The 26,604-nt window shown below is 39.2% G+C and overlaps 2 protein-coding genes across 2 annotated transcripts in view; one reads left to right on the top strand and one right to left on the bottom strand.

Moving 5' to 3' along the window:
- Positions 1 to 7,925: 7,925 nt before the first annotated feature.
- On the bottom strand, positions 7,926 to 14,319 carry saal1 (serum amyloid A-like 1). The gene is made up of 13 exons (XM_061075931.1): positions 14,216 to 14,319; positions 12,792 to 13,015; positions 12,329 to 12,430; positions 11,606 to 11,689; positions 11,404 to 11,483; positions 10,902 to 10,961; positions 10,706 to 10,821; positions 10,443 to 10,605; positions 9,653 to 9,735; positions 9,371 to 9,562; positions 8,792 to 8,940; positions 8,592 to 8,684; positions 7,926 to 8,216 (listed from the first exon to the last, which is right to left on the bottom strand). Exons 1-13 carry the CDS (start codon positions 14,217 to 14,219, stop codon positions 8,139 to 8,141), a joined length of 1,428 nt encoding a protein of 475 aa, XP_060931914.1. The 5' UTR covers positions 14,220 to 14,319; the 3' UTR covers positions 7,926 to 8,138.
- A 2,805-nt stretch (positions 14,320 to 17,124) lies between these two features.
- LOC133009694 (mucin-2-like) overlaps positions 17,125 to 26,604 on the top strand; it is a 33,677-nt gene continuing 24,197 nt past the window's right edge. The window contains exons 1-25 of the mRNA XM_061077231.1: positions 17,125 to 17,203; positions 17,575 to 17,836; positions 17,929 to 18,043; positions 18,496 to 18,586; positions 18,675 to 18,775; positions 18,860 to 19,073; positions 19,156 to 19,281; positions 20,172 to 20,289; positions 20,378 to 20,516; positions 20,632 to 20,727; positions 20,813 to 20,885; positions 20,961 to 21,098; positions 21,466 to 21,630; positions 21,714 to 21,808; positions 21,974 to 22,100; positions 22,185 to 22,440; positions 23,333 to 23,382; positions 23,482 to 23,582; positions 23,680 to 23,831; positions 23,914 to 24,052; positions 24,125 to 24,232; positions 24,319 to 24,498; positions 24,575 to 24,814; positions 25,954 to 26,110; positions 26,257 to 26,385. Coding sequence (XP_060933214.1) covers positions 17,125 to 17,203; positions 17,575 to 17,836; positions 17,929 to 18,043; positions 18,496 to 18,586; positions 18,675 to 18,775; positions 18,860 to 19,073; positions 19,156 to 19,281; positions 20,172 to 20,289; positions 20,378 to 20,516; positions 20,632 to 20,727; positions 20,813 to 20,885; positions 20,961 to 21,098; positions 21,466 to 21,630; positions 21,714 to 21,808; positions 21,974 to 22,100; positions 22,185 to 22,440; positions 23,333 to 23,382; positions 23,482 to 23,582; positions 23,680 to 23,831; positions 23,914 to 24,052; positions 24,125 to 24,232; positions 24,319 to 24,498; positions 24,575 to 24,814; positions 25,954 to 26,110; positions 26,257 to 26,385 — 3,451 coding nt within the window. The remainder of the gene's footprint in view (positions 17,204 to 17,574; positions 17,837 to 17,928; positions 18,044 to 18,495; positions 18,587 to 18,674; positions 18,776 to 18,859; positions 19,074 to 19,155; positions 19,282 to 20,171; positions 20,290 to 20,377; positions 20,517 to 20,631; positions 20,728 to 20,812; positions 20,886 to 20,960; positions 21,099 to 21,465; positions 21,631 to 21,713; positions 21,809 to 21,973; positions 22,101 to 22,184; positions 22,441 to 23,332; positions 23,383 to 23,481; positions 23,583 to 23,679; positions 23,832 to 23,913; positions 24,053 to 24,124; positions 24,233 to 24,318; positions 24,499 to 24,574; positions 24,815 to 25,953; positions 26,111 to 26,256; positions 26,386 to 26,604) is intronic.

Below are 26,604 nucleotides of genomic sequence, written 5' to 3'. Positions count from 1 at the left end.
AAACCCTGAGAAGGCAGCGAGGGGAACTTCCGCCTGCCAGGAGCTGAACCCAGGTCTGCCCCCCAAGATATTGTGTTAGGCAGAGCAGTTAGCAAGGGTCAAGCTTTCATTATACATGCATGTTTTATTCTAAATGGCAAAGCATTGCCAGAGGAGATCAGCTTAAATGTAATTCAGTCATAATATAGGCGCCGGTCTGCTCTGTCTCTTCTGGTTCTGGTTCTGTGAAACACATCTGGCAACATATTCATATTGACAGAGGAGTCAGCGATGACATGAGCCCCTGTGTATTACTCATAAAGTTTTAAGCCAAATACACACACACACACACACACACACACACACACACACACACACACACACACACACACACACACACACACACACACACACACACACACACACACACACACACACACACACACCTTAAGATCAGTGATGATGTTTACTTGCCTGTTAGCTTAAGCTCCTTATCACCTCCACATAGAGGGCAACCGTTTCTGCTTTAATGCACTAACACAATACAACACATCGCCAGAGCAACAACACAAAGCATTTGCACACCCCCGCATGTTACATCTGCATACAGTTATTGTAAGTCTCAATTAGAAATAATAACCACAGCAGACAGATTGTAGCCTTATATCATCCTGAAGCTTCTCATAGAAAGACATTTATTTATTTTAAATTACAGCTGAAAGGATTTATCGATTACTGGATGAATCAATTCACACCAATTCAATTACTTCTTAAGCTTAAACATCAAATATTTCTATTTCCTTTTTTTAATGTGGTTTTTGCTGTATTTTTGTAAATTAAATATGAATATGTTTTAGACTGTTGATCAGATAAATCGAGCAGTCACCACTCAGGAAACTTAAACCATCTGATATTATGTTGGCTAATGACGATGACACAGTTATAAATAACAGAGCCAAGGAGAAAATGCCTGAGAAATAAAAGTGAATACAATAATTTAAACAGTGTAAAGGACAAACGGGACAGAGGCAAGTACAACATAATGTTATTATTCTTTTATCTCCTCCAAGGATGTTATGTTTTCAACACCGTATGTTTGTTTGTTCGTAAGCAAATTACACACAAATTGTGGTGTGGATCAGGGAGTGGATCCAGGGATGGTGTTTTCCTTTTTATTTACCATTGTGACATTTTTCAACATTTTCACTGATTTTACAGAGAATAATTCATGGATCTTGATACAAATATTCAGGGAACTGAGATTTATGAGTGTGTGAAATTGGGTGCAGCTTGATTGAACTCAAGGGGACTGTTGGACCTTTGATTGTGTTAAAAATGGTATAATACCGCAATTGTGAGGAAATGGAAAGCATTTTTATAAAAGAGATTCGAATGAAGGTATAGAGCTGACAGATCAGAATTCATGAGATCTGACATATAGTTGTCAGTCTTCATTTACACATAATTTCTGTCTCTGTGGTAGCACTGGTTGCATCAATCATACTGATGGGGAGCATCACAGCATCAATTGCTGCCTTAACCTCTGATTTTCTCAGTGTGGTGGACTCTGGATAAAACAATCATGCTTATAATATCTTATAAAATATGCAGTTGTATTTCTTATTATCTTCAGTCTCTCTAAAGGAAACGGGAGTAGAAAAATAAGATTTCTGTCAAATAAACTCATGAGGTTTTGCGTCCGTCCATTGACACCAGCATACGTCAGTGGACGTCACAAGGAGTTAACCAGGCTGCAGCTGCCTAAAGCAAAACAAACAGTAATGTGGACCTTATAGACAAACTCTGTGACTAATACAGGCTTGATTTTTCCCTTTTCCTAGAGTAGGTATTCTAGGCTTGTGTCTCTCTAAAGAATGAGCAAGAAAAGGACAAAGCTACTGAATGGCATGAGTGCGTCATTGTTCAGGAGTAATGAACTGTTCTTTTCACAAAGCCCAAACACTGAGCTGAGCTGCCACTGAGCAGGATCAAACTCGTCCAAATCCACTTACAAATACATTTTCAGAACATCACTGTTAGGCTGCAGTCGCTCCGGTCCTGTGTTTGATCTCTTCAAGTCTTGACAGGTCCTGGATCATATCTCTGTTGTTTAATGTCGTTTCAGTATTTATTATGAAGACACCATCTCTGGTGTTATTTGTATTGAATTATATGTTTCAATAATTACCGACTGTAATAAATAATTTGATGTTGCTCGTGCTGCTTTCCCTTTCACAGGTTGACACAGTTGCTCTGAGATGCTTTTCTGCCAACAAGTACTTTGACAAGGCAGAGAGAGTGTGGCCTGAATAAAAGGCTCATTGTGGTCCAGCGTCCTGGTGAAGCAGCTACCTTACGTCACCGTAATAATTAGCTTCAAGGATGAGATAATAAGATGCAACGATTCAGCCATTCACAACCATTTTCTAAGCAGAACATTTGAAGTTCTCACCCTCGATGGTCATGGAGACATTCTTCCACATTCAGGTTTACAAATGTACTGATGTTCAAAAAGCACAAGGTAAAAAGGTTATTCAATCCCTCTTTATATTCATCAACATACATATGTATGTACTGAAAACATTTTTTTCCTCAGTTATACCTAAACTCAAATATTTAACCACACTAATATTGATCTGCTGCAGGAGCAGATAAGGCTCTTCATGCTCTACTGCACTCAGATCATGTGAGTGCTCAATAAATACATTCACACGTCTCAGTGCTGAAACAAAACCTACTTTTATGAAAACTAGCCGTGGAAACTCCGTTTTTGTTCCCCCAACATTTCTTTATATAAAGCTTTAGTCTTCTGTCTTAATTACTCTGTAGAGGCGTGTGAGAAGGAGTCGCTGGGTTACAGATGTGTCTGAGTGTGTGTGTGTGTGTGTGTGTGTGTGTGTGTGTGTGTGTGTGTGTGTGTGTGTGTGTGTGTGTGTGTGTGTGTGTGTGTGTGTGTGTCAGCTGCACCGCGACCTCTCTGTCCCAGTTCTGTTCACTTCAATCAGAGGGATTTATTCACAGTGTCTGAGCACCCAGAGATCTCTGTGGCTAATCTCACCCCTGGTGCTAGGAAACTGCCAAGCATGAGCATTAGAATGTGTTAGAACTGCTCCATATCCGTGGGAGAAGAGTTGCTCTAATATTCTTCAATAACTTATCGGGTTTTCCAGAGACTAAGATAGATTTTGAACAAACCCTCAGTCAGTTACTTGGAGAAAAAACGGAAAAGAATGGGAAAAAAACCTTAGATTTAGCTTTATAGTTTTTCTTCATGTCTTCTGCTATTCAGTGCACGATTCATTCAATCATTTTCACGAAAACAGGTTATTTAAAAAATATTGGCGAACTGGTAATTGTGCAACTAGTGTGTTTGTGTTAACTTATCATTAAGTATATGTGTAACCAAAAAAATTCATGTCACTATAAATTGCAGCATTTTGTGATCTCATTTGGGATGTGCCAGAGTTTGGAATTACAGCAAAATACAAACTTTATGAACAAACAAATAAATAGAAGCATCTATTGCAGGGTACAGATTGATTGAAGATCAAAGTTGAGTTGAGGATCAAACCCCAAAATAGAACAATTCTTCCAGCATCAAATGCAAACACTACAGTGAACATACTGTACCATGAATGCTTAAATCAATCTGTGAGTGTCAGTCAGACAACATCTGTTTAGTTGCACTTGTTTTAATTGTTGTGGCACCAAAAACAGTTATATTTAATAAACAGTTTGAATGACTCTTTTCTATAATATATAACAGTATATTCAGAGTAAAGACTTATATTGTTGCATTGGAAAGATCATGTTTAACAGAATAGTGAGTATACAGTGTATTTCATATAATTCCAAGTCCCTGTGGTTCTACCTCTGTAGAATGTTCATGTAGCTCTTTCACTCCTGAGTAGTGTTGTTTGAATTTCCAGCAAAGCCAAGGTCTTCTAATGACACTTCATCACCAGAATTCCACTCTTTCACCTGATCCAGAGCCTTGTTTGTACAACTAACTAATCAGAACAGTGAATGGTCGTCGTGCGTGTGCTTCCTGTGGCAGGACTACGGCTCTTTAATTAGCTCTGATTCTTTCATTGCAGAGCAAACAGCAACATATGCCACTTGGTGACAGGCGTCCGTGTACACAAGGACAGGACAGGATAGAACTGTGCCCATAAACACCTGCCGCATTCAAAACAAAAACGTCACTATGCAAAAAAAAGAAAAAGAAAATGATAGTAAACTTTAAGATTCACTAAAAGTATCATGCAAATATTCCGGAATTCCATTAAAATATGTTTTAGTTAGATATGAATTTAGCTGATAATACAACCTTATTTCTCTAGTACAATCAATATTTTTTTTTAATTGCATTAAGTAAAAATGTTTTTATCAAATTCCAAACCTTCCTCCATATTTTGCTGAAGATCTCTCACCAACTAAAGCAAATATTCTAATGCTTTCATTTCAAGATATCATCTTACTATCGAAATACTCAAAAACTATTACATTTACCGCAGTACGAATTTAACCAACCTTCATCATGCTGTGGGTGGGATTATCTGACACAGACCTCGACTCAGACCATAATTTCGGAAGCAGGATCTTTTTTTGCCATTGCTGATTAGAAATCTGAGAGGATCAGCAGTTGAAATATATGGAGTCCCCCAGGGCTCAATTCTTGGACCACTGTTATTCAACCTGTCGGGCTAAATTAACCATTTGCAAGTCAAATCATAAGTGTCATTTACATGGATTATGCTGGAGAATTATGTCCCAACCACTTCCATTGAAGTGGCAGATTTAGTCTCAATTACTTTTAATATATTCTATCAAAAATGTTTATAAAATCAAATCCCTGCTTCTGTTTAAATTATATAGTTAGTGGCCCTGTTTAAGGACAAAGGCCTTGTGGGTAACCTGTGTGGGTTGGATGTAGTTCAATGGGAGTGTGGGTAGTAAATCTCACTCAAGTGTAGGAGTGAGGAGTATCTGCATGTAATGGCTGCCAGCCACATTAATGTACTGTACATCCTACAGGTAGTGAGTTATAGTAGTTCACTGCTGCAGAGGAAAGTTCCTGATGATGAACGTCACGACGTCTCACCATCATTCCTCATTAGTGGAGTGATCTGGACTGTCAAGACTGGTTACCAGCTTTATGAGCCAGGTTAAAAATAGAATGAGTGTGTAATACATGGCAATAATATTGCTTATCACAGGTGACCAAGTGACTATGGTTTAGAGCAATGCTGGATGCAATTAAACTTCCATCAGACAAATAAAGACAGGCTGGAAATACAGAAATATAATCAGCCTACTTCATGACGAGGAGGAAGAAAGAAAATCATTCACACACAGACAGGCACTGAGAGAAGTGGCATCAGACAGGGGAGAAAGAAAACAGCATAAACAAATAACTCTAGAAGGTGATATAATAAATCATAGATTACATCACACGTTAATGCTCATCACAGATAGTCAAAATTTCAAGATGCATTTCTCACAACAAACTAAATATAATTAAAACATTAAAACTACTTTCTTACAGTGTCTCAAAAGATTGTTGTCCTTTATAATAATTGTAAGCTTATGCTTATATTGTTAATTTTCAATCAATTCCTTAAACTTTCAGTTTTCAGTTGTAGGCAAAAACTAAATTTGAATTGTGAGTGTCGTATAAAGAAAATAACCAAATCAGAATTTGATCATCTCAAAACAAACAGTATGAATTAGAGTTCTCATGTCCAGAAAAGATGTACCTCATATTTATATTTTTACTTACTCTATTTTTAAGACATGTGCATTACATTGTATTGATGACACATCTAAAAAATAGTTTTGCTGTGCCACTGACACACAATATAGCATCCATGCTGTCTGGTTTTGTCTATCCATATCCTGACAGATAAGCTGGTCTAAGCAGTAGAAAATGCAGTTAAATGCAAACACAGACGTCACCTCATCACTTTTTGCGAGCAGGAAACGTCAGTGTCTTTGATATTTGAGGATCACAAAGAGGAAAGTTTCATTGTGATTCTGTTGACAAGAGATAGAAAGCCAGGGAACTCAGGAAATGAGCTGAAGGGGGCTTTGATTGCGCCCAACAGCATCAGTCTTTATTAACACGCCTTGAACAGGTGGTTGTGAATAGGCCAGGCCTTAGAATCAAAGGAGAGGGGAACGTGGACCTGCTCACGCATTCTTCCTCCCTTCATTATCCCTCCTACTCGCCCAGCAACAGGTACTACACCAGTGTGAGGGGTTTTACACACACACTTAGGACGGCTTATATCAGATGGGTTATTTTTTCATCAAGGGCGAATCAGTCTGAGTGTCAGGGCATGACACAAATTTGTTCTCGGAAAGTATATGATCTTGAGATCAGTTTAAATCTTCAAATCTATAGAAGTAATATAGAAGGGCTGTTTAAGAGCCTGGAAATAAACCTCGATACAATATCTTAAATCAACATATTCATGGGTATGTATGTGAAAGGTAGTGTTCTATTCTCTCAAGGCTACATCAGGACGTTGAACACGTGTGAATTTTCACACAAATCTGAGACCAAAATAGAACAGTTTTGACTGTAAGGCAAATGTCAGATCATTTGAAAGAACAGGAAGTTAGTTATGTGGGCAGAGGTAAACACAACAAGAATAAACTGACATCCAGCATCAGCATCAGACAGGCCTGACATGCCTCATCTCTCTGATGTGTACAAAGCACCAGTCGCACGAGGAGCGGCCTGCTGCGTTGTGTTCACGGAGTCAGATCATATCAAGCCCCTGTGAAGACCGGCAGACTGACAATGAAGTTTGGCAGGGCAGCAGGAAGCATCTGGGCTTCACCCTCATCTCTGTGACATGACGCGCCTGCGAGCGAGGCCCGGAGTCAGAGCCGCCCGCATCGAGCAAGTCACTGGCCACAAGCAATCTTGAAAGGCCAAGCACGATTACATCCGCATCATTCTAGCCAATTACAGCACAAACAGAACGTGACTCGTATGAGCATCATGGGTCCATCAAGGTTCAGACCTCGTCGACAGGCAGCAGCATTAAAAAGACTGGGGGTTTTTTTTCCCATAGGGTGATCTCTGCCTCGCGTGCACTCAGACCATCTCAGGATTTCCATTAGAAAGAGTGTTCTCCATATCAATCCAAGCTTTAATTAAAAAGCTGCTATATTCAGAGAGCCGTCGTACGCTTGTTGGAAATGCGCAGGCCGTCCCACTCTTCTCCGTGAGTGGGCGAAATGGGGCTTTTGGAAACCAAATGAGTTCATTGTGGCCGGGCTGGAGCCTTTCATCTAATTTTATTGTCCTTACAGAGTGACTGTCACCCTCTGGTAAACACTTGATGTTGTCATCAGAATCAGCACAATTACTCATATGCTTGAAAAGGTGACTCAATAGACAATCTGATCTATACTAATATATATAGTTACACATAGTTTTAGAATTACTCAAATCATTTATTGTGACAAATGTATTAATGTATACATTTGTGTATACATTAATGTATTTCATGTTTAATAATTAAACATGTAAACTCATAAACATTTTTCGCATTTAAAAGTCTATTTGGCCAAACTGCAGAGGACTTGTGAGTCTTATTTAATTTTCTGGATGCATGTTTTACAGAGACACTTGTTGACACGTGCCAAATAGACAAGGATAATTAAATCATAAAATGGGGTGTATATTTCCAGTTGTAAAATGTATAAAACTAAAGCGGTTTAATTTAAATAAAGAAAAAAAACATTGGAGGCCAATTAACTGTCCTGTATTGCCCTGTAAATTTACAGAGACCTTTAATGAGTCCTAACAAAGTCCAACAGACAATTAGAGGATTGTTTTTACCATTATTGGACGACAGTATTATTCCTCTGAGCCACTCTCGTCTGCATGAGGTTTGTTCATTCAGCCACATAATGATGCTTCAGTAAACGCTGATAAACAAAAACAGTTTTTATTAACAGATCAAATGAAACCAATACAAAAATATCCCTCTCCAAACAATTTTAAAAACATCAGAACAAGTTGTACTACTCTTACAGACTCTTCTGAGCCTTCCCAGTGGAAATGTAAATAATCGGACTTGAAGTATGATCCAGTACAAAGAGCAGGGGTGAGGGTCTGGATGAGCGTGTTGCTGGTCGCCTCATTCAGGAAACTGGCTCCTCATCGTGTCTGCCAGCTGCGGATCAGTCTCTGACAACATGAGCTGCAGGTGCTGAAACTACACAAGAGGAAGAAGGGTGGGATGGAAACATGGGGTTTATTTTCCACAGGAGTCGGTGGTGTGTGGCAGCGGTCCATCACACGTCCTGGACCGAAACCAGCTCCGAAAATAAATCCCTTTATGTGAACCAATGACATTTACCTGAGGTGGTGACAGCTCCTCGAGAAAAAAATGCGAGTAAAGAATATTTGTAGAAAGTTCAATGACAATTTAACTCGATGAATAAATTGATTACTTGGTTAATAAATTGCTCATTTTGTTTCGTCAACACTAGAAAAACCCAAAATTTAAACTGAGATAAAAACGAGGGGCTCAACCAACTGAATGTAATGCAAGATTTAAACTAATCAGGCATTTGGAGGCGGCACTTACTGAAGCTTTAAACTTGGGAAACAAACTGCCTGCAGCTGTGAGACACATCTTCTCTGTCAGAAAACCTTTCTTCACCAGATCTGCAACGGTGTCCTGTGAGGAGCAAAGAACAGACCTGTCAGTGGCCTTTCACAGAGAACAGGAAGTTGTGGTTCATATAATTTTATGATTCTTTGCATTTGAACAGAGCGCTCCTCGACCTTGGGAATCTGACTGCAGATATCAGCAAGAAACTCAGTCGCGATCTCCGCCAGAGTGTTGAGCTGTTCATCTTCATTACTGCCTTTATTATCTTTGCATTCACTGTGGAACTGAAGCACCCGCAGAATGGTGTCCACAAGGGTCAGACCTAGAAAGAAAACACAGAAGATATTTGCACTAAACATCCATCGTTTCTATTATTAATTACAACTAGGCACATACAAAATGAGGGAGGAGGAAGTGCTGAACCTCCAAACGGGCAATATTTATCACATATGTTATTTTCTATGTTTTTCAATGTTATTCGTTATTATGCAAAAACACTGAAGGACAAACTCGTGTTTTGCCTTATATCCACATTGAGAAGAGTGTGGGTAACTGTTTTGGAAAGTCTCTCTTCTCACCATGAGCAAGATACTGATGCTCAAAGCGGATTTCAGTGAAATGCACAAAACATTGCTATCACTTTGCATTTGGATGTTTTTAATTTAGCCAGGTAACTTCTTTAGACAATAAAACAATCAGGGTGATTTATGTGTAAATTTAGAAAGAACAGCGAAGCAGTTCGACTAACTCACTTGTGTCACTTTTGCTGGGCCACTGATCCTGGCATCTATAAAGAGCCTGGAGGACAGAAAGTGACTGAACCAAAATGTTCTTCTTCTTCTCCTCCTGCAGGACAACGGGAAGATCCTCGGGCTGGCAAAGGTCTTCACATACAATCTCACAGACAAAGTCCCATACTGCTTTGCCGGGGCCATCGGGGGACGCTAGTGGAAACAGTCAAGCATAATATTACCACATAAAGGTGACTCGTTAACTTGTGAGATGGTGGGACGACAGCTGAAGATGAGTCTTACCAAAACCCTGAATGCCCTCATCTATGGTGGTGAGGAGTTGGAGGGCATGAAGGTAAACCTCTAAGCCAGTAGAACTCTCTGGTCTGTGAAAACAAGTTAATCCTGTTGAATGCTGATGCTCAGCTTCATTATCAATATTGTGTGTAACTGTTACACTCTGTTGTATCAGAACAACAATAAAATATATATATATATATTTTACGACACAATGTCAATAACAGCAAATCACCAATGCATTGAAGAAGCTAAATATACAAAAGGAAAAGGAGAGTCTGAGAGCGTCTAATCATACTAAAATAATTGTTTATCTAAGTAAAACTTCCTGAGGATCTATCTAAAATGAAAGAAATATAACTTCATATACGCACATGTCCATCAATTTATACATCTGAACTAGAACCCGAGTAATTTATTGTTAAGCTGATAAAAATCTGTCACTATGAGCCTTTCACAGACGTATAAATAAATGTTGCAGTAAAGATGCGCATGCATGTTTATATTCTATGTTTAAAGAAAAGGTTTATTTTCTTAATTCAAGTTCTATATATTTGGTTGTATTTGTATTTTCCTTTTTATTAAAAATAAAATGTATGCTCAACTAGAAATATTAAGCCTCAGTTCGATTTCTTTGTCATAAGGGTTTGACATCAACATCATGGGAAAGGTTGAAAATGGTTCATTTTTAATGCTTTATTTTCAAGGCTTTCCTTGTAGATATTCATATTCCTATTGAAAATTATCGTAATCATGAAAATACAACTACCAATCTCCTGAATTAAAACATTCCCACCTAAGCTGCTTGGCTGCTTCGAGAAGGCATGAGGCCACATCCAGACGGCTTTCAGCATCATCCTCCTCCTCACTAGGCTGAGCTGTGATCCAACTCTTCATCAGCTCTTCGTCAAGGTCAAACAGTTTGTCAACCAGCTCTCCCACCTTCTCGAGCAGGTCCTCTATAAAACAGGGACTAATCTTTTTAGGAAGCACTGAAAAGTTACAAAGGTAAAACTTCTCTAGCTAATGATAAAAAAGAAATGAGCAAAAACAAAGTACTGTTGGTGGAGCTGCACATGATGAAGCAGAGGTTGGATTGCACAGATGTCTGCTGTCGTATTCGCTGAAGCCAGAGGTCACATACATCTTTATGAGAGAGCCCAGTCAGCAGGAACCTGCAAACATCATCAGAGAGAGTTAACACTTCTCCCTCACTCCCTACATCTCAGATGTCGACAGGATATGCAAACCTCACCGGCTTGCTTCCAGAAGGGTTGGAGGATCTGCGTCTGCAAGAAGAAGCAACAGCACAGCTCTGTGGACACACAGGGAGTTGCATTATATAGCGTGAATCACAGTAGTGTACAAAAACGTAGACCGTATATAAAGATGGATAACACGCCTGCTGCCCAATGGTGAAGCCAAAGTGTTTCAATTGCAACCTGATAAAGGTCACCTCCTACATGTTAATGGATAGGACATGGACCATACAATCATTTTTATTTTAAATCACATCAAAAAACAATTCTCAAAGGAGGTTCTTCATTTTTGGTAGTTTTTAATCACACTAATGTTTGTTCAAGTTAGATTTTTTCCTGGCAGGTGATTTGTCAAGCATGTGTATCAACAGGACCTCGATACTGTGGAGACTGGCCCCAAATGTGCAAGCTGGCAGCATTCACACGTTGTCCATCTCTATATACAGTCTATGTCTAGTATCTATGAAACGACAATGACAGATGATGACTTCTACCCACACTAAGTCTTCATTTTGGCTGAGAGTCAGACACGTGTCAGGAAAACAAGCCATGTTCCCGAGGATTCCCACACAAATTTCCTAGAGAAGCACAGGAAAAATCTTTGACAAGTGATGGAACTCTCACAGCTCAGAAATAGACATCGGATTATATTTGAGACAAATATATTTGAGTGCAAAAACCTGAATGGAATTTTACTCACTGTGAGTCGTGGACATTTCGATTTGACGATCATCCCAAGAAGGATATCAGGAGCTTTAAATTCCAGCATAAAACCAGCAACGTCCTATAGATGTAAGGCAGATAAATAGTAAATATCGAAACTTCTACAATTGTTCACCTCTCACCACAATGAAGTTGGGCTAAAAACAAAAACTGTTGTCAGTATAATCCAATACAGTTCAAGGGTAAGACAAACAACAAATCCTCTAATACAGCTTCAATCAGGCAATATAAATGTTTTAGGTCGTAATTATGCATTATAAAAAAATGTATTCGTAAAGACATTGTCATTTAGAAACTAAGCATTATAAGCTTACAGAAGGGATGATTTATTGCAGGGCTATTATAAGAGCCAGTATTAGCTAGGTACCTATTTAACTGTCATCTAAGTATATGTTTAAAATCATTGTTAATGCTTTATGAATGACACAAAGACACCAGCTGCATATTTCATCATTTGATTCACAGTATTTGGTTGAACTTCTTGTGCAGATCATTTAACTTAATTTCAAATGAGCGTTTTTTTGGAAATGTTTACCACTGCAACTTATTTACTACATTAATGTCTGATCAATTATCACTTATACTGTCCACTACATGAGTGATATATTTACATGACACAACTTAACGTCCCATGGTAAAGAAGAGCGTTTGTAAACAAAGACTGTGAAGCATATGGAACAAAGGTTAATGGGAACTTGACCTTGTCCATCGTCATATCCCAAACTCTAGATAAATCTTCCTCATCATCATCCTCGAGCTGCATTGGACCTTCAGATTCTTCCTCTGAATGATCTTTGATCATCTGGAAGACATTTAACAAACATGTTGTGATGTTATGATGTACAGTTTGCAGCAGAGAGCAACTGCACAAAAGGACATACAGTACAGTGGAGATGCTGCTATCAATATCCACTGTAATTGGAAGATTTGTCATCGCTTCTGATTTGATTTGTCATCTCTAAATTGGCTGGTGAGGAGTAACAAGTATATTGTTCAATAGCTCTAGAAAAAAAGCACAACTCAGGATTAAGTTGTCCCTACTAGACAAGTTCAGATTAGTTGCTGCTGGGATTTCCATTGAAGATATGAACTATTAAATTAATACATTTTAACGTAACAAATCATTATGTATTTTATGAAATCCTCAACAACAGCCTGCCTACCCGGATGAGACGATTCAGGGTGGTGAAAAGCCAGAGCTTGCTGTACACAGTGTTTCCAATTGCATCTGCATTTTCATCCTCCTCTCCATCAGCTGTCTCTCGGGGTGGTGATGGGTTACGGTCCATTACAGGGGACTGGGCAGTTAGAGATGTCGATCTCCATTTCTCCATCTCCTCATTATCATTAGAGTCACCAGACTCGATAGTAGAGTCATCACTCAACTCTGGGGGAAACAACAACAACAACAAAGGGTTATTAGAGTTGGGGACAGAAGAATAAATCCAAGAGCAGAGGAGAAATGTGAGAGCAGCCGTTTGTACGCAGGCACAAAGTCAGCGTGAGGAGAGGAGCTGAAGCGCAGGAAATCTGTTATAGCAACACAAATATTGTGCAAATCCAAGCACAAGGAGGAACTATTAGAGTGAGAGGGCAGGGTTTATTAGTAGTTAAAGGATTAGAAAACATGACTGGGACGTCCGAGGTTGCACTTTGTGGTGCAGTTTAAATATAAATGTTAAGCAGAGAGCTATTTACAGAATATTCTCAGTGGGGGAAATACAAGTAAAAGTCTTGCAGCACCAACACCGAACGTGCAGAGTGTAAAAATGTTCATTGTGCAAAGTAATATATGTTATGCAGGCTAATTTTATCAAGTATCTCCGATTTATTTAGGAATTAAATGATGCATCTGAATTTACTTAGTATCTAGCTCTCACACAAATGAGTGTTGAATACAATATTTCATTTTATTAAACGTTGTGGAGTGGACGTATATAGTGGTATAGATAAAGACAACTTTTGAATACGCTACTGCCTCCAGTACCTTACAGCAGTGGTTCTCAACCTTTTTTCAGTGATCTACCCCCTGTGAAATATTTATTCTGCCAAATACCCCCTAACCAGCACAAAGCAGTTTTGGTTGAAAAAAAGATGTAACACACACAGCGCTGTGCCATCAGTGTCTGATATATTAAACTTTGTAACAAGACACTTTTAAATTTCAAACATTTGAAAAACATCAACAAAACATTTAAAACTCCATCAATATGCATAACATTGCTCATTTGTCGTGGTGTCTCTTAAAGTATTTGTAAATAATAAAGATAAAGGATGGGTTAAACCATCTTAGTAGACTCTGGGTTTTTAGGATAATGAAATTGAATAGCCTACTGAATATAAATATCAGTTTATGAACTTACACTTGCACACAAAACATCTCACGTACCCCCTGGAGTGCCTTCACGTACCCGCAGGGTTACACGCACCTCTATTTGAGAACGACTGCAGTACAGTACCGCAGTAAATACACACGATCATTTTAGTATTGAATAATTCCGATTAGCAGTTTAGCTAGCCGCAGCACATACCGCAGTTAGCGGTGTGTTTTAAAACGGCCTCACTCGTGAACTTCTTGTCAACTCACCCATGGTGTGTTCGCTCTCTGCAGACAAAGTTAGCAGCTGGATAATGACGGAAGTATTCGTGAGGTTCTTTTTCTAAACATTACAAACAGCCTCCATTTATCAAGTCACTAGCTGCGCATGCGCGGAAGCGGCACACTTCTTCTTGTCGTGGTCGACCACCTTAGAGCAAAGGAATCTGCTTCCCCCTGCAGGATGTACGGGGAATGACAGTGAACCTGTAAGGAAGGTTTAGTCCTTTTCAACCCTTCAGGAAACAAGCCCAGTAGACAATTATACAGGGTTGATACAGTAAATGTGAAATGTTGATATAAGAGCTGTTGTTTTATAATGCTCATTTTTATATTTAACAAGTAAGTACAAAGCACAATAAATATGCACCCAACCCTCCCCAACATCCTATCATGAATACAAAGAAACGAGAGAAACAAACAAATTAATTGATAAGTAAAGAAACACAAATTTTAAGGCCATTAAACAAATAATACATACATCATACAGTACAATTCACGGTAACAATCCTAATATACAGAGAGAAGACTGGACTAGTCCAGAGGTGTGGCCTTATCTGTAGGATTGGTTGTCTCAGTTCTTTATATCTTTAAACTTATAAAGCACTGTAAGACAAAGGTGATCACTTCCCTGCCGGTTGCATTATATTTTAACTAAACTGTGTTTCTGTTCAGTAATGATGCAGATGTAAATATTGGTAAAACACGAATAAGTGCTTTGTGGTTTACGGATGTGAATGTTAGTGTGACATCAATAAAATATGTTCCACAGTTTCTCATGAACCATACACAGAAGTTAGACTGACCTGCATTTATAAATAGTAATACATTGTGTGTTCTACAGTCCGTAATGTTTGCAGTACTACTGTTTCTACATGTTGTCACAGGTGATGACACAAGTCAAATATCAATTTACCTGCTGGATCAAATAATAAACTCTTGTCTAAAAAGCCTTTACACCATCATATTTCAATATTTAATTTATTTAACCCGTGTTTGCTTGCAGTGACACATATTCTGATGGTTGGTGCACTACGTAGCTCTGGGTTAAACCAGTAATGCAGTTTAGTTGGGATCAATGGGATTACCACGTAGCTAGTTTACCGACCCACTGCCTTTAGTTTTGTACAACTTAGAATCTGAGGTTATTTTCCATGTTCTCAAATATCTACTGCGTTGTGAACTCCTCCAATGTCAAATATTATCACCTCAAGAGGTGGACAGATGTATAAGGAGGAAGGAAAATGTGTCAGTGGCAGCATGGAATGTTGATTCAGGGAAGGCTGTCCAATTCAACAAATTCCCCTGGAGAGTTTTCATTAGAGGCAGAACTGTTCCGCATGTATGCATGCGGAACAGTCCTGCCCCAAACACACACAGGTAAAAAGAAACTTCCTGAAATGATCTCTGAGGTTATCAAAACAAAGTGGTGTGTCAGAGTGGTGCACAGGCATAAACTGAACACAGACACAGAAATATAACAGATAGATGTTAAAATACAGTAATATGCACAGAATATTAGTTGAGTAACACTCAATAATATAATGCAATCACATAATATTCAGTCTTATCGTTTCATTGTGAGTTTGAATAGATTTTTTACTACTTAATAACAATTTTTCATTATACAACGAAAAAACAGACAAAATATAAATACAACAAAGCTAAAACACTGCCAGTTTACAAGATGTTATAAGAAGACATTTACAAATCTCACACTAGTCTCGGGGTAAATCAGCATGAATAAATGAATCAAGTAAAATTTGTCCAGGCATCAGGTCAGGTTGGTGTACCTGTTCACATGAGGTAATCTTATAGTGCTCCAAGAAAGGACCCCGAATTCTCAGAAATCAGTCCTGTGAGTTGGATTTGTACAGATGTATTTGTATAATATATGAATACATTTAATTTTATATTCAGGCTGTCTTTAGTGTTGATGTGGAATAGCTAGCTCAGAGCTGTGATGCTGTAGCACCTGTGTTTTTAGTGTGTCACTTTTTTTTATTTCAAAGTAACATATTAAAGACAAAATAAATAGAGTCAGAGCAGAGTCAATTGTCTGTATTTATGTAGAGCTTTCTAGTCCAGACTACCAATCCGAGCACTTTACAATACAGTTTTAGATTCACCCATTCAAACAGTGCATCTATGTGCATCACTTTCTCTATGAGCAATTTTCAGGTTCAGTAACCTGCCAAAGGACACTTTGGCATTCGGACTGGAGAAGACTGGGATTGAACTGACGACTGTAATGATAGAGGATGACTGCGCTAAGAAATTAAAATGATTAAAGGGTTAAAAACTACCCAACCACATACTGGGTTAATCTGACAGTAACTGGCTATCAGTCAAGAAACGTTTCTTTGGCTCTGGACTGACTCCACACTTAACTAACTGAGTAGAGCAGGCGATGGAACAGGCCATCCCTTTTAGCTGAGTCTTATAATGGCCACTGCTTCTGGCTTGTTTTGCTGGTCAAAGAAATGATGGAAGAAAGAAATTACAAGGAACCAACACAAAAAACCTGTCATTACACATTTCATTTCTGCATAATTCACATGTTTGGTCAAAGCACGAGGAAGTGAAGTATGAGTTTACTTGGCAGATAAGAAGGAACAACACACAACTTCATCCTGTTTGACTCTATATATACATATATAAATACTAACCCTGCTAAAATCACTTTAGCAGAGATATGACACCTGAGAGGAGGATGCAGCTGAAGTGTTGTTATAAGCAGCATCTTCACGGATGAATGGAAACAAAAGCATAATAGTTTGACACTCCAAATGTTCCTATTACCCCTCCTAAACAGCAAATACACAGACAAGTATATAACATGTGAGGGTCGTACCGGACGGCACAACCTTCTTTCTCAGGACGAGGAGCACTCACGCATCATGAGGGCAGCCAGGGAGCAGCTGGGATGGGTGGCACTATGGGTCGCTGTCTGCTTTGGACTATCTGCAGCCAACTCTGGTATGATCTGTAGATTCAATAGGACACAGAGAGAAATGAAAACAAGAAAGTTGAGATCCTGAGAAGAAATTAATCCAAAGTGTTGTTGGATTTATTTACATGCGCATATTAGATAATGAAAAAATAAATAGAGACAGTTTTTGTCTAAAATATGACGATTTGCAGTGATGGTAAAACGTCTTTCTTCTCTTTTCAGGCATGCTTCAGACAGAAGTTAAAATGTCAGTAATCCCAGGTAATTGTTTTTAAGATGACATAACAAACCAAAACATTTAGAATATTCATAATTTTAAGTGCAGTACAATAAACTCTTTTGTCTTTTTATGATTAGTAATTCAGTGTCACTAAACGCTGTTTTCTTCACAAACTAGAGGTGAGATCCTTGCACGATGACGGGGTCTGCAGCACATGGGGAAACTACCACTTCAAAACGTTCGATGGAGATTTCTTCCAGCTTCCTTTCACTTGCAACTACATCCTTGCGGAAATTTGTGAAGGCAATTATGAAGAGTTCAATATTCAGCTCCAGCGACAGGTGACGAATGGGGTTGTCTCCATTAAGAGGGTCACTATGAAACTGGACGGGGTTCCAGTGGAATTAGCCAGCACTTCCATCAAAGTCGACAATAAACCGTGAGTCGGTTTTAATGATGTGAGTTTTCATGAACAGCTGATGTGCAGATTATTGAGATGTTTAACTGTTATGATGTTTTTGTCCCCTCTAGTGTCTCTATACCTTTCACTCAAGCTGGCATTTCAATTGAAAGAACCGTTTCATATGTCAAACTCGAGGCAAAGCTGGGTTTGGTCCTCATGTGGAATCAAGATGACGTCCTCTGGGTACGTTAATTCAAATTCACTTTGATGGTATATAACCTGATGCACTTATGCATGATTGATATCTGACTCAAGTCAGGTCGATAAAATACAATACAATAGAGAAACCCTTGGTTTACCTGAGCCAGCCCATCTGATACTGGCTCATATTATTTTCACAGTTTACAGATTAGCACATGCATTGACAGAACCGAGTATTAAGGGAGCAGCTGTGACACATTGCGTCAGGCTCACGAAAATAAGAAAACACAAATACTCAAAGTACTGGCAAAGAACAGAGTTATAAAAAACTACATTAAATTGAAGTGTTAGAGAGAGATATCTACAACCAGTGGCTCTCAAGAGGAATGGACAAAGGAAGAAACTTATTTATTAAGTTTTAAAAAGACATTTAGTTGAAGTTAAATGATTTCTTGTTCATTACTGCAATTTATAAATTTCCCCGTGGTATAAAGATTGAGCTGGATTCAAGATACAGGAATCAGACATGTGGCCTGTGTGGTAACTTCAATGGAGTCCGGGTTGATGACAAGTCCAACACAATAGGTAAATACTAAATAATAGAGCTTAGAAACAAGATTGCACAAAAATAATCCTTGCGTTTGTTAAAAACCTTTTTTTCTCCTTGATAAAGGGGATTCTCCTGAAGAGTACGGGGAGGAATGGGAAGAGAATTATCCGAGTGATAAGTGTGAAAAAATCCCCTCTTCAGCTAATCAGACCTGTGCAAAGCAGGTATGTGATCATGTATTTGCTTTAAATGATTTTATATGCCACATTTAGGTGCAATTAAAACACATCGTATACTGTGACACACAGACAGACCTCTGTGAAAACCTGCTGTCAGGACCTGCCTTCCACAGCTGTCAAAACCTGGTGGATACCGATTCCTTTATCAGAGCGTGTGTGAAGGACCTGTGCAGCTGTGACATGAACAGTAGCTCCTGTTTGTGTTCCACCATCTCAGAGTTCTCCCGTCAATGCGCTCATGCAGGTGGAAAACCTCAACAATGGAAGACCACTCAGCTCTGTGGTAAGATTTAGATTTAACTGTTTCACTAAAGTTATTTATCGAAGTCCCTGATTCTAAATTCGCTACTTCTTGTGTTTAATAGCAAAAACGTGTCCGTTCAACATGGAGTACAGAGAATGTGGTAGTCCCTGCACTGACACCTGCAGCGACTTTCAGAGAAGCCAAGTGTGTGACGATCACTGCACCGATGGATGCTTCTGTCCACCTGGTGGGTTCCCTGATTTCAAAAATAACACAATTTATGTAAACTCTTTTTTTTGGTTCTCTCAAATGATTAAATCTTGACTTTGAAATACTTGACTTGAGCTCCTCAAGAATATGTAATCCATCCTGATGAACAACTGACAAGTTACTTAGATTTTCCTATTCTTTCGGAAAAAAAATTTCTAGTGAAAACAAACAAATTAATTTAATGACTAACATTAGATTTGGCATCATTTACACCCATGTATTGACTTTGTGACTGATGTTTTTTTTGTTGCCATAAAGCACCTTGTGACAAATAACACCAAATTCCACACTCTCATATAATTCCCCTGAATGTTCCAGATTGTTTCAATCGAGATCCATGAATTTCTCCCTGAAAATTGGTGATAACAATGTCGCAGTGTTCAAGAAATGAAAAAAAATGGATGATTATCTAGATCCACACAAAATTTGATTTAATGGGTTATTCCCTGACCCATACCGCATCCTTCCACCAAGTTTCATGGTAATCTGTCCATTCGTTTTTTGTGAGCAAGTCTCTACCACCTTCTTATCCATAACCCTAACCCTAACTCTAGCCTTAAACCCTAACCCTACCCCCGCCCCCCTTACCATAATAGCAAAAATTGGATTTTTCCCTTCCGAAGGTAGTAGAAGCTCGGGGATGGGACCAAGCGATCGGTAGTGCCTGCATTAGTGGGGGTAGAGCCTACTGGCAAGTCTCTACGACCTTCTTATCCATAACCCTAACCCTAAAAAACAATACAAAAATTGCCTCCCTGGCAGTGGTGAACAATATTCACTCTAATACCTACACACATATGACTTTTGCAGAGAATCTGCATTGTTTTACTCCTCTAAAACTAACGTTGTCACCATGTTTCCCTCAAGATACCATCTTTGATGACATCACACAGAGTGGCTGTGTTGCCATTAACCAGTGCTCCTGTTTGCACAACGGCAAGCCATACGGTCCAGGGAAATCATACTCAGGGCCATGTGGTGTATGGTAATTAATTCCTAATCTTCATTCTATTCACAACATGAATACTTAAGCTGGTCTGTCCAATTGATTTAACCATATTCTTTGTTGGCAGCACCTGTACCAGGGGTGAGTGGAGCTGTCAGGACGATGACTGTCCCGGTATCTGCTCCATACTGGGAGGCTCTCACATCTCCACCTACGATGACAAAACTTACACATTCCATGGAGAATGCTCTTACGTTTTCTCCAAAGTGAGGAATCAAAGTTCAAATTAATTTATTCATTCACAAAGATAATCGCAGCAGGGGTAAATGAGAGTTAGAGAGCAGGTTGTAATCAAATGTATTTTTATTTTCTTGACTGTAGGAAGCTAACGGGACTTTCAAAGTCATCGGTGACATGGCCAGATGTGATAAATCAACTTGCCTGACTGAAGTCACCATAAAGCTGGCAAAACAAAAGGTAAAAAGAAGCCTATATTCGGGTTCACTCTTATTAACCGTAAATATGTTTCTTGATGATTAAATAACTCCTTTTTACCATACAGCAGAAGATTATAGTTAAAGCCAGCGGACAGGTCTCATATAACAAGCAGATCTCTCAACTGCCTCTTTTCACAGGTGAGTGACTTGTTCATGTGTCCAGATGCTCAGAGTAAAATAGCCTCTTTACTGAGAATGTTTATTCCTCCACAGACGATGTAACAATCTTCAGTCCATCAACATTTTTTATTGTGGTCCACACCACCTTCGGGCTCGATGTTGAGATTCAGCTCACGCCGGTTATGCAGGTCTACATCAAAGCCAGCGTGTCCAAAAAGGGAAAACTAAAAGGTAGGTTTTAATTCTTGAGAACTGTTGATAATGTTGTGAATTAGAGTTTATACATCAACCAAGGCACAACAGTCTCCTTAAATTCAATTAAGCTGCACCCACTTGTGCACGCTTATAAATGTCAGTACCTGAAATATGTCAGATGTTTTTTCCATTAAGATCCGTAAATTATTCCTTCAAAACGGATGAAATGTTCTGACCCTTCCTCCGAAAATGTTCTTGTCCCACGTTTCACCCTACCACTTAGTTCCTTGGAAATCAATTGAGTTGTTTTTGCATAATCCTGCTAACAAGCAAACAAACAGACATGACCTCCTTAGCGGAGGTAAATATCTATTTAGTATTCAGACAAACTACCTTTATCCAGGTCTTTGCGGAGATTTTAATGACCATCAAGCTGACGACTTCAGAACCACAGCCGGACTGATTGAGGGAACGGGTAGGACATTCGCCAACACATGGAAGACCAAAGCCAACTGCCCTGATGTGACATCCACATATACGGATCCCTGTAGCTATAACATGGCCAAAGGTATGTCACCAAAGACATGTTCATATTTAAACATCATTCATCAAAACTCTCCATGCAATCCACATGTTTATTTGCTTTTGTAGAGAGATATGCCAAACAATGGTGTTCCCTGCTGTCAAAGCCAGGAGGGATTTTTGCCAAATGCCATTCTGCCATAAACCCAGACATCTATGAAACTGTAAGCAGTCATTTCTCTTTGTTCACAATCTAATGCATTAGTGTGTTTTAATACATTTGTGTTATTTAACTTTTTAAACAACCACACGTTTCAACAATTCATGCAGCTCATCTCTCCATCTCTCTCTCTCTCTCTCTCTCTCTCTCTCTCTCTCTCTCTCTGCAGTCTTGTATCTACGATACATGTGCCTGTAAAAACAGTGAGGCATGCATGTGTGCTGCCCTGTCCTCCTATGTGCGAGCATGTGCTGTTGCAGGTGTCTCACTGGACGGATGGAGGACCACTGCATGCGGTGAGTTTAGCTCAAACAATAAAAATGTTAAACAAGTGATATTTATAGTACTAAAACCTTAAGTGACCTATTTCCTTTCAACAGATAAGTACACAAGTGTCTGCCCCTCTACTTTCGTGTATGCCTACCAGATGAAAAGCTGCGGACGCACCTGTCGCTCTCTCAGTCAGTCAGACTTAACATGTGAGGTTGAGTTTACTCCTCTTGATGGCTGCGGCTGTGCTGAAGGAAAGTACCTCAATGACAAGAGGGAGTGTGTGTCGGCCTCAAAATGCTCCTGTCATGTGGGGGACATGGTGGTGAGGCCCAAGCAGACCATTGCAGTCAATGGAGAGACTTGGTGAGAATTTCACATTTTGCAGAAATATTTAAATTACATTTTTGGGTGATTTCTTGCAGGCAATAAGAAAAATGGTCCGCTGCAGAGGGTTTCCCATGCATAACAGGGTCACTATCTCCTGAGTGTACTTAAGTGTCTTTATAATCAGTTAAAATATTTATACCTTGTGTGTAACAGAAACAGTGTTTTATTTTTATTTTGCAGTCATTCTCACTGTAGTGTAAGTTGCAGCATTACAAAACAAGTAGCCTACCGATGACTGGCTGACATCTCTCACATCTTGGTGCAGTGATCAGCACTGTTGCCTCACAGACAGTTTTCTCCAACATTCCAAAAACATGCAGATGGGGTTTGGTTGAATTGAGACATTTAAATTGATAGGTCAAATTCAATTCAGCTTAGAAATGTTGTTTTTGTAACCACCGAAAGCTCAAAGTGGGGAAATGTAGTAAAAGTTCGAATTTCTAAGCTTTAAATGAACAATGTCTTTCTTATTCCTTATCTTAAACAGCAAATGGTCTTTTCATTTAAGACAGTATTTATAATCTTTGCATGACACACTTGTGTAAGCGCCAGCACTTTACTGCTTGTCCAAGGACAGGGGACAAGATAAGATCCCCTGTGGTGCTTGCCAGCACCAAAATATTGTTGTATGTACGTAAAGAATAGACAGTGTATGACTCAGTGTTAGATCATGTGTGGCCCATATAATAGCTAAAAATAACGGTTGTTCCTTCTTCTTGACTTTGTTCTTTATTCAATAGAAATTGACACCATAATACAGTCTATAGTTGGCAACACCTCTGCATAATGGACAGTGTTTGGTCAAATAAATCGCAGGGCAGGATTAATAACAAAATTCCTTTCTCCTCTCTTCTGTGATTTCTTTCAGCTCCTGCCACAATGGAAAATTGAGCTGTAAAGGAAGTCCAATAAATGAATGTAGGTACCCAGAAATCATCTCATTATAAAGTCATATTCCTTCTGCAGCAAAGCAAAATATGAACAACACCAGGCATTCACTTTTATCACTGTCATCAGATTGCACCAATCCAATGGTTTTCTTCAACTGCTCCAATGCAAAGCCAGGCGAAAAGGGAACTGAGTGCCAGAGAAGCTGCCAGAATCTGGACACAGACTGTGTAAGAATCACACACATGTTCATGACTGCTGTTGAGTATTCTACGCATGTATAATGAAGAAGTGGATTCAAATGGTAAATACTGTTACACGCCATAGGTCAGTCCACAGTGTATCTCAGGCTGCGTGTGTCCTGCTGGTCTGCTTTCTGACGGCAAAGGAGCCTGTGTAGAGGAGGAGGACTGCTCCTGTTCCTATAACGGACAGCACTACAGTTCTGGACAGACTGTCACTGTAGACTGCAATACCTGGTGAGCCCTCTCATCTTACTGTCTGTTCACAGTTGTTCTGTCTTTCATGTTGATCGTTTGAAAAATCGTTTTGATTTTATAGCACTTGCAGAAGCAGAAAATGGACTTGCACAAAGCATGAATGTGGTGCGACCTGTTCCATGTATGGAGAAGGGCATTACATGACGTTTGATGAAAGGAGATTCTCTTTTAATGGGGAATGTGGTTACGTCTTCACTCAGGTAAAGTATGTTCCTCTGTTTAGTGTTTGTGATTTGGATTTGGATTTTAAAACTAATATCAGTATCTGGCAGGATTACTGTGGGGACGATAGGAATGGCACCTTCAGGGTTCTGACTGAGAGCATCCCATGTGGAACATCTGAAAGCATCTGCTCTACTAAAATCAGGCTCTACTTAGGGGTACATCACTCTTTGCACAACACCTAACACTATTATATGTTATTAAAATGATTCCAACTTTGAGTGTTTTGACGTTTTTTTTTCAGAACAAAGAAATTATTCTAACAGAAGACAATGTCCGAGTTGTCAAACAAAGCACAGGGGTGGACATACCCTATCACATCAACACTATTGGTCTCTATCTCGTCATTGAGGCAAAGAATGGTCTTGTTCTCATGTGGAATAAGAAGACTATATTGATGATCAAACTCAGCTCAGCATTTAAGGTGAGTGAGAAGATGTGCAGATAAATGTTAACACAGTTGCCATTTTACAAATTTACCCAATCTAATTCAATCCCAGGGCAGAGTCTGTGGTCTTTGTGGAAATTACGATGGGAATACCAAGAACGATTTCACCACCAGAAACAAAGAAGTTGTGGTCAACGACCTAGAGTTTGGAAACAGCTGGAAATTGTCGCCTGCCTGCTCCAATGCAAATATATCAACAAATCCCTGCAATCTGTACTCACACAGGCAGGCATGGGCATTAAAACACTGCAACATAATCCACAGTAAAGTATTTGCTGTCTGCCGTGAAAAGGTAAGATTAGAATAACCTCTCTGTGGTTGTATGCCTCAGCCAAACGGTTCAGTTTCAGTGTACATGCATTTTTATTCAGACTCGTATGAGCTCACCATGACTTTTACCTTTTATTGACAAGTGGTCAAAATTTAGAGAAATTCCCTAAATATCATGTTCAGAAACATGTTGTGTGAGGCCACCCTGACCTCTGACTTTTGACCACATAGATCTTAACAGTTAATATGTGAGTCTAAATAAACATTTGTGTCAAATTTGAAAGGATTCTCTAAAAAGCATTCCTAGGATAATGCATACACAAGGTAAAAAAGGTTTAAGTGAAATTGACCATTTTCCTTGACCTTGACCATTTTCATCCAGATCCCAATCAGGTCATTCTTAAGTCCAAGTGAATGTTTTTACCTAATGTAATGAAATTCCTTATTGGTGTTCCTCATATATCACCTTTACAAGTGCATGAGTTTACCATGACCTTGACGTTTGATCTTCAACTGCCCAAATTCTAATTGGTTCATCTTTGAGTCCAGTTGAACATTTGTAATAAATTTGAAGACATCCCCTCAAGGTATTCCTCTGATTTGGTGTTCACAACACTTGTTTTGCAAGGTCACAGTAACCTTGCCTATTAACCACCAAATCCTAATCGGGTTATCCCTGAAACCAAGTTAATATTTGTTCAAAATGTGAAAGGATTCCATCGGACCATCAAAATTGAATCAGTTTATCCTTGAATTCTCCAGGAGAATTGAGTGGAAAAGAGAGTGAGTTGGAGAGCTACATTGCTCCTCCAGGAGAAGTTGAGTAGAAAGAGAAAGAGAGATGGAACTGGGCTTATATAGGCCTAGTGATCTCATGGGTCATGGGGCCCAAAGTGACCAATGGTGGTTGAAAGTTGTATCCAGGGGCAGTTTTAACACCTGGGTGTGAAGTTGAAGCACCCAGGTAGACAGAGTTCTGGAGGCTCTCCTTTGTCCCCAGAACAAAGAAACATGTGGTCAGGGTTTTGCTAAACATGTAAGCCGAACTATAGTTCACAAATACTAGGTCCCAACACTACTCACGAACGTCACATGATATATGTCAAACCAAGTCATTGTAAAGTTACACTTTTGCAGAATAACTTCATTCATTTTTTAAAGGTGGATCCCAAAAACTACCATGATGCCTGTGTGAGAGACACATGTGCCTGCAACACAGGAGGAGACTGTGAGTGTTTCTGCTCGGCTGTGGCGGCCTACGCAGCCGCCTGCAATAAGGCTGGAGCCTGCGTGAAGTGGAGAACTCCCACAATTTGCCGTGAGTGTTTTATGTTTGTTAACTTAACTATTGCATATGTTTACGAGTAACAAGTTACAAATAAAGTAAATGTAATATAAAGGTTTCATAGTTGGTATTAGTTAACTCAGATTAACAAGACTAAAGATTCTCTCCTGTTTCATTAGCTCTGTTCTGTGACTTTTACAACGCTGATGGGGAGTGTGAGTGGCACTACAGCCCATGTGGAAAACCTTGTATGAAGACATGCAGGAACCCCTCAGGGAAATGTTACAACCACATTCCAGCATTAGAAGGTACAAATGGCATTAATGTGACAGACTATGTTTTTTTGTGTATTCACCAGCGAGAATGGATCGATCATGCATGCTCTTTTCTACTAAATCCCGAACACTTCAATTTTTGAAAAAAATGAATTGCCTATTGATGTTTATGAATACTTTCATTCACTTTCAGTTGTTCTCAAGGTTTAGTTCAGACTTTTTGTCACAATCAATTCTTTCCTAGCACCCCCG

Source organism: Limanda limanda, chromosome 8 (assembly GCF_963576545.1).
Source record: "Limanda limanda chromosome 8, fLimLim1.1, whole genome shotgun sequence".
Classification (NCBI taxonomy): domain Eukaryota; kingdom Metazoa; phylum Chordata; class Actinopteri; order Pleuronectiformes; family Pleuronectidae; genus Limanda; species Limanda limanda.
Note: the sequence above shows the minus strand (reverse complement) of the source record. Positions and strands in the feature narration are given on the sequence as shown.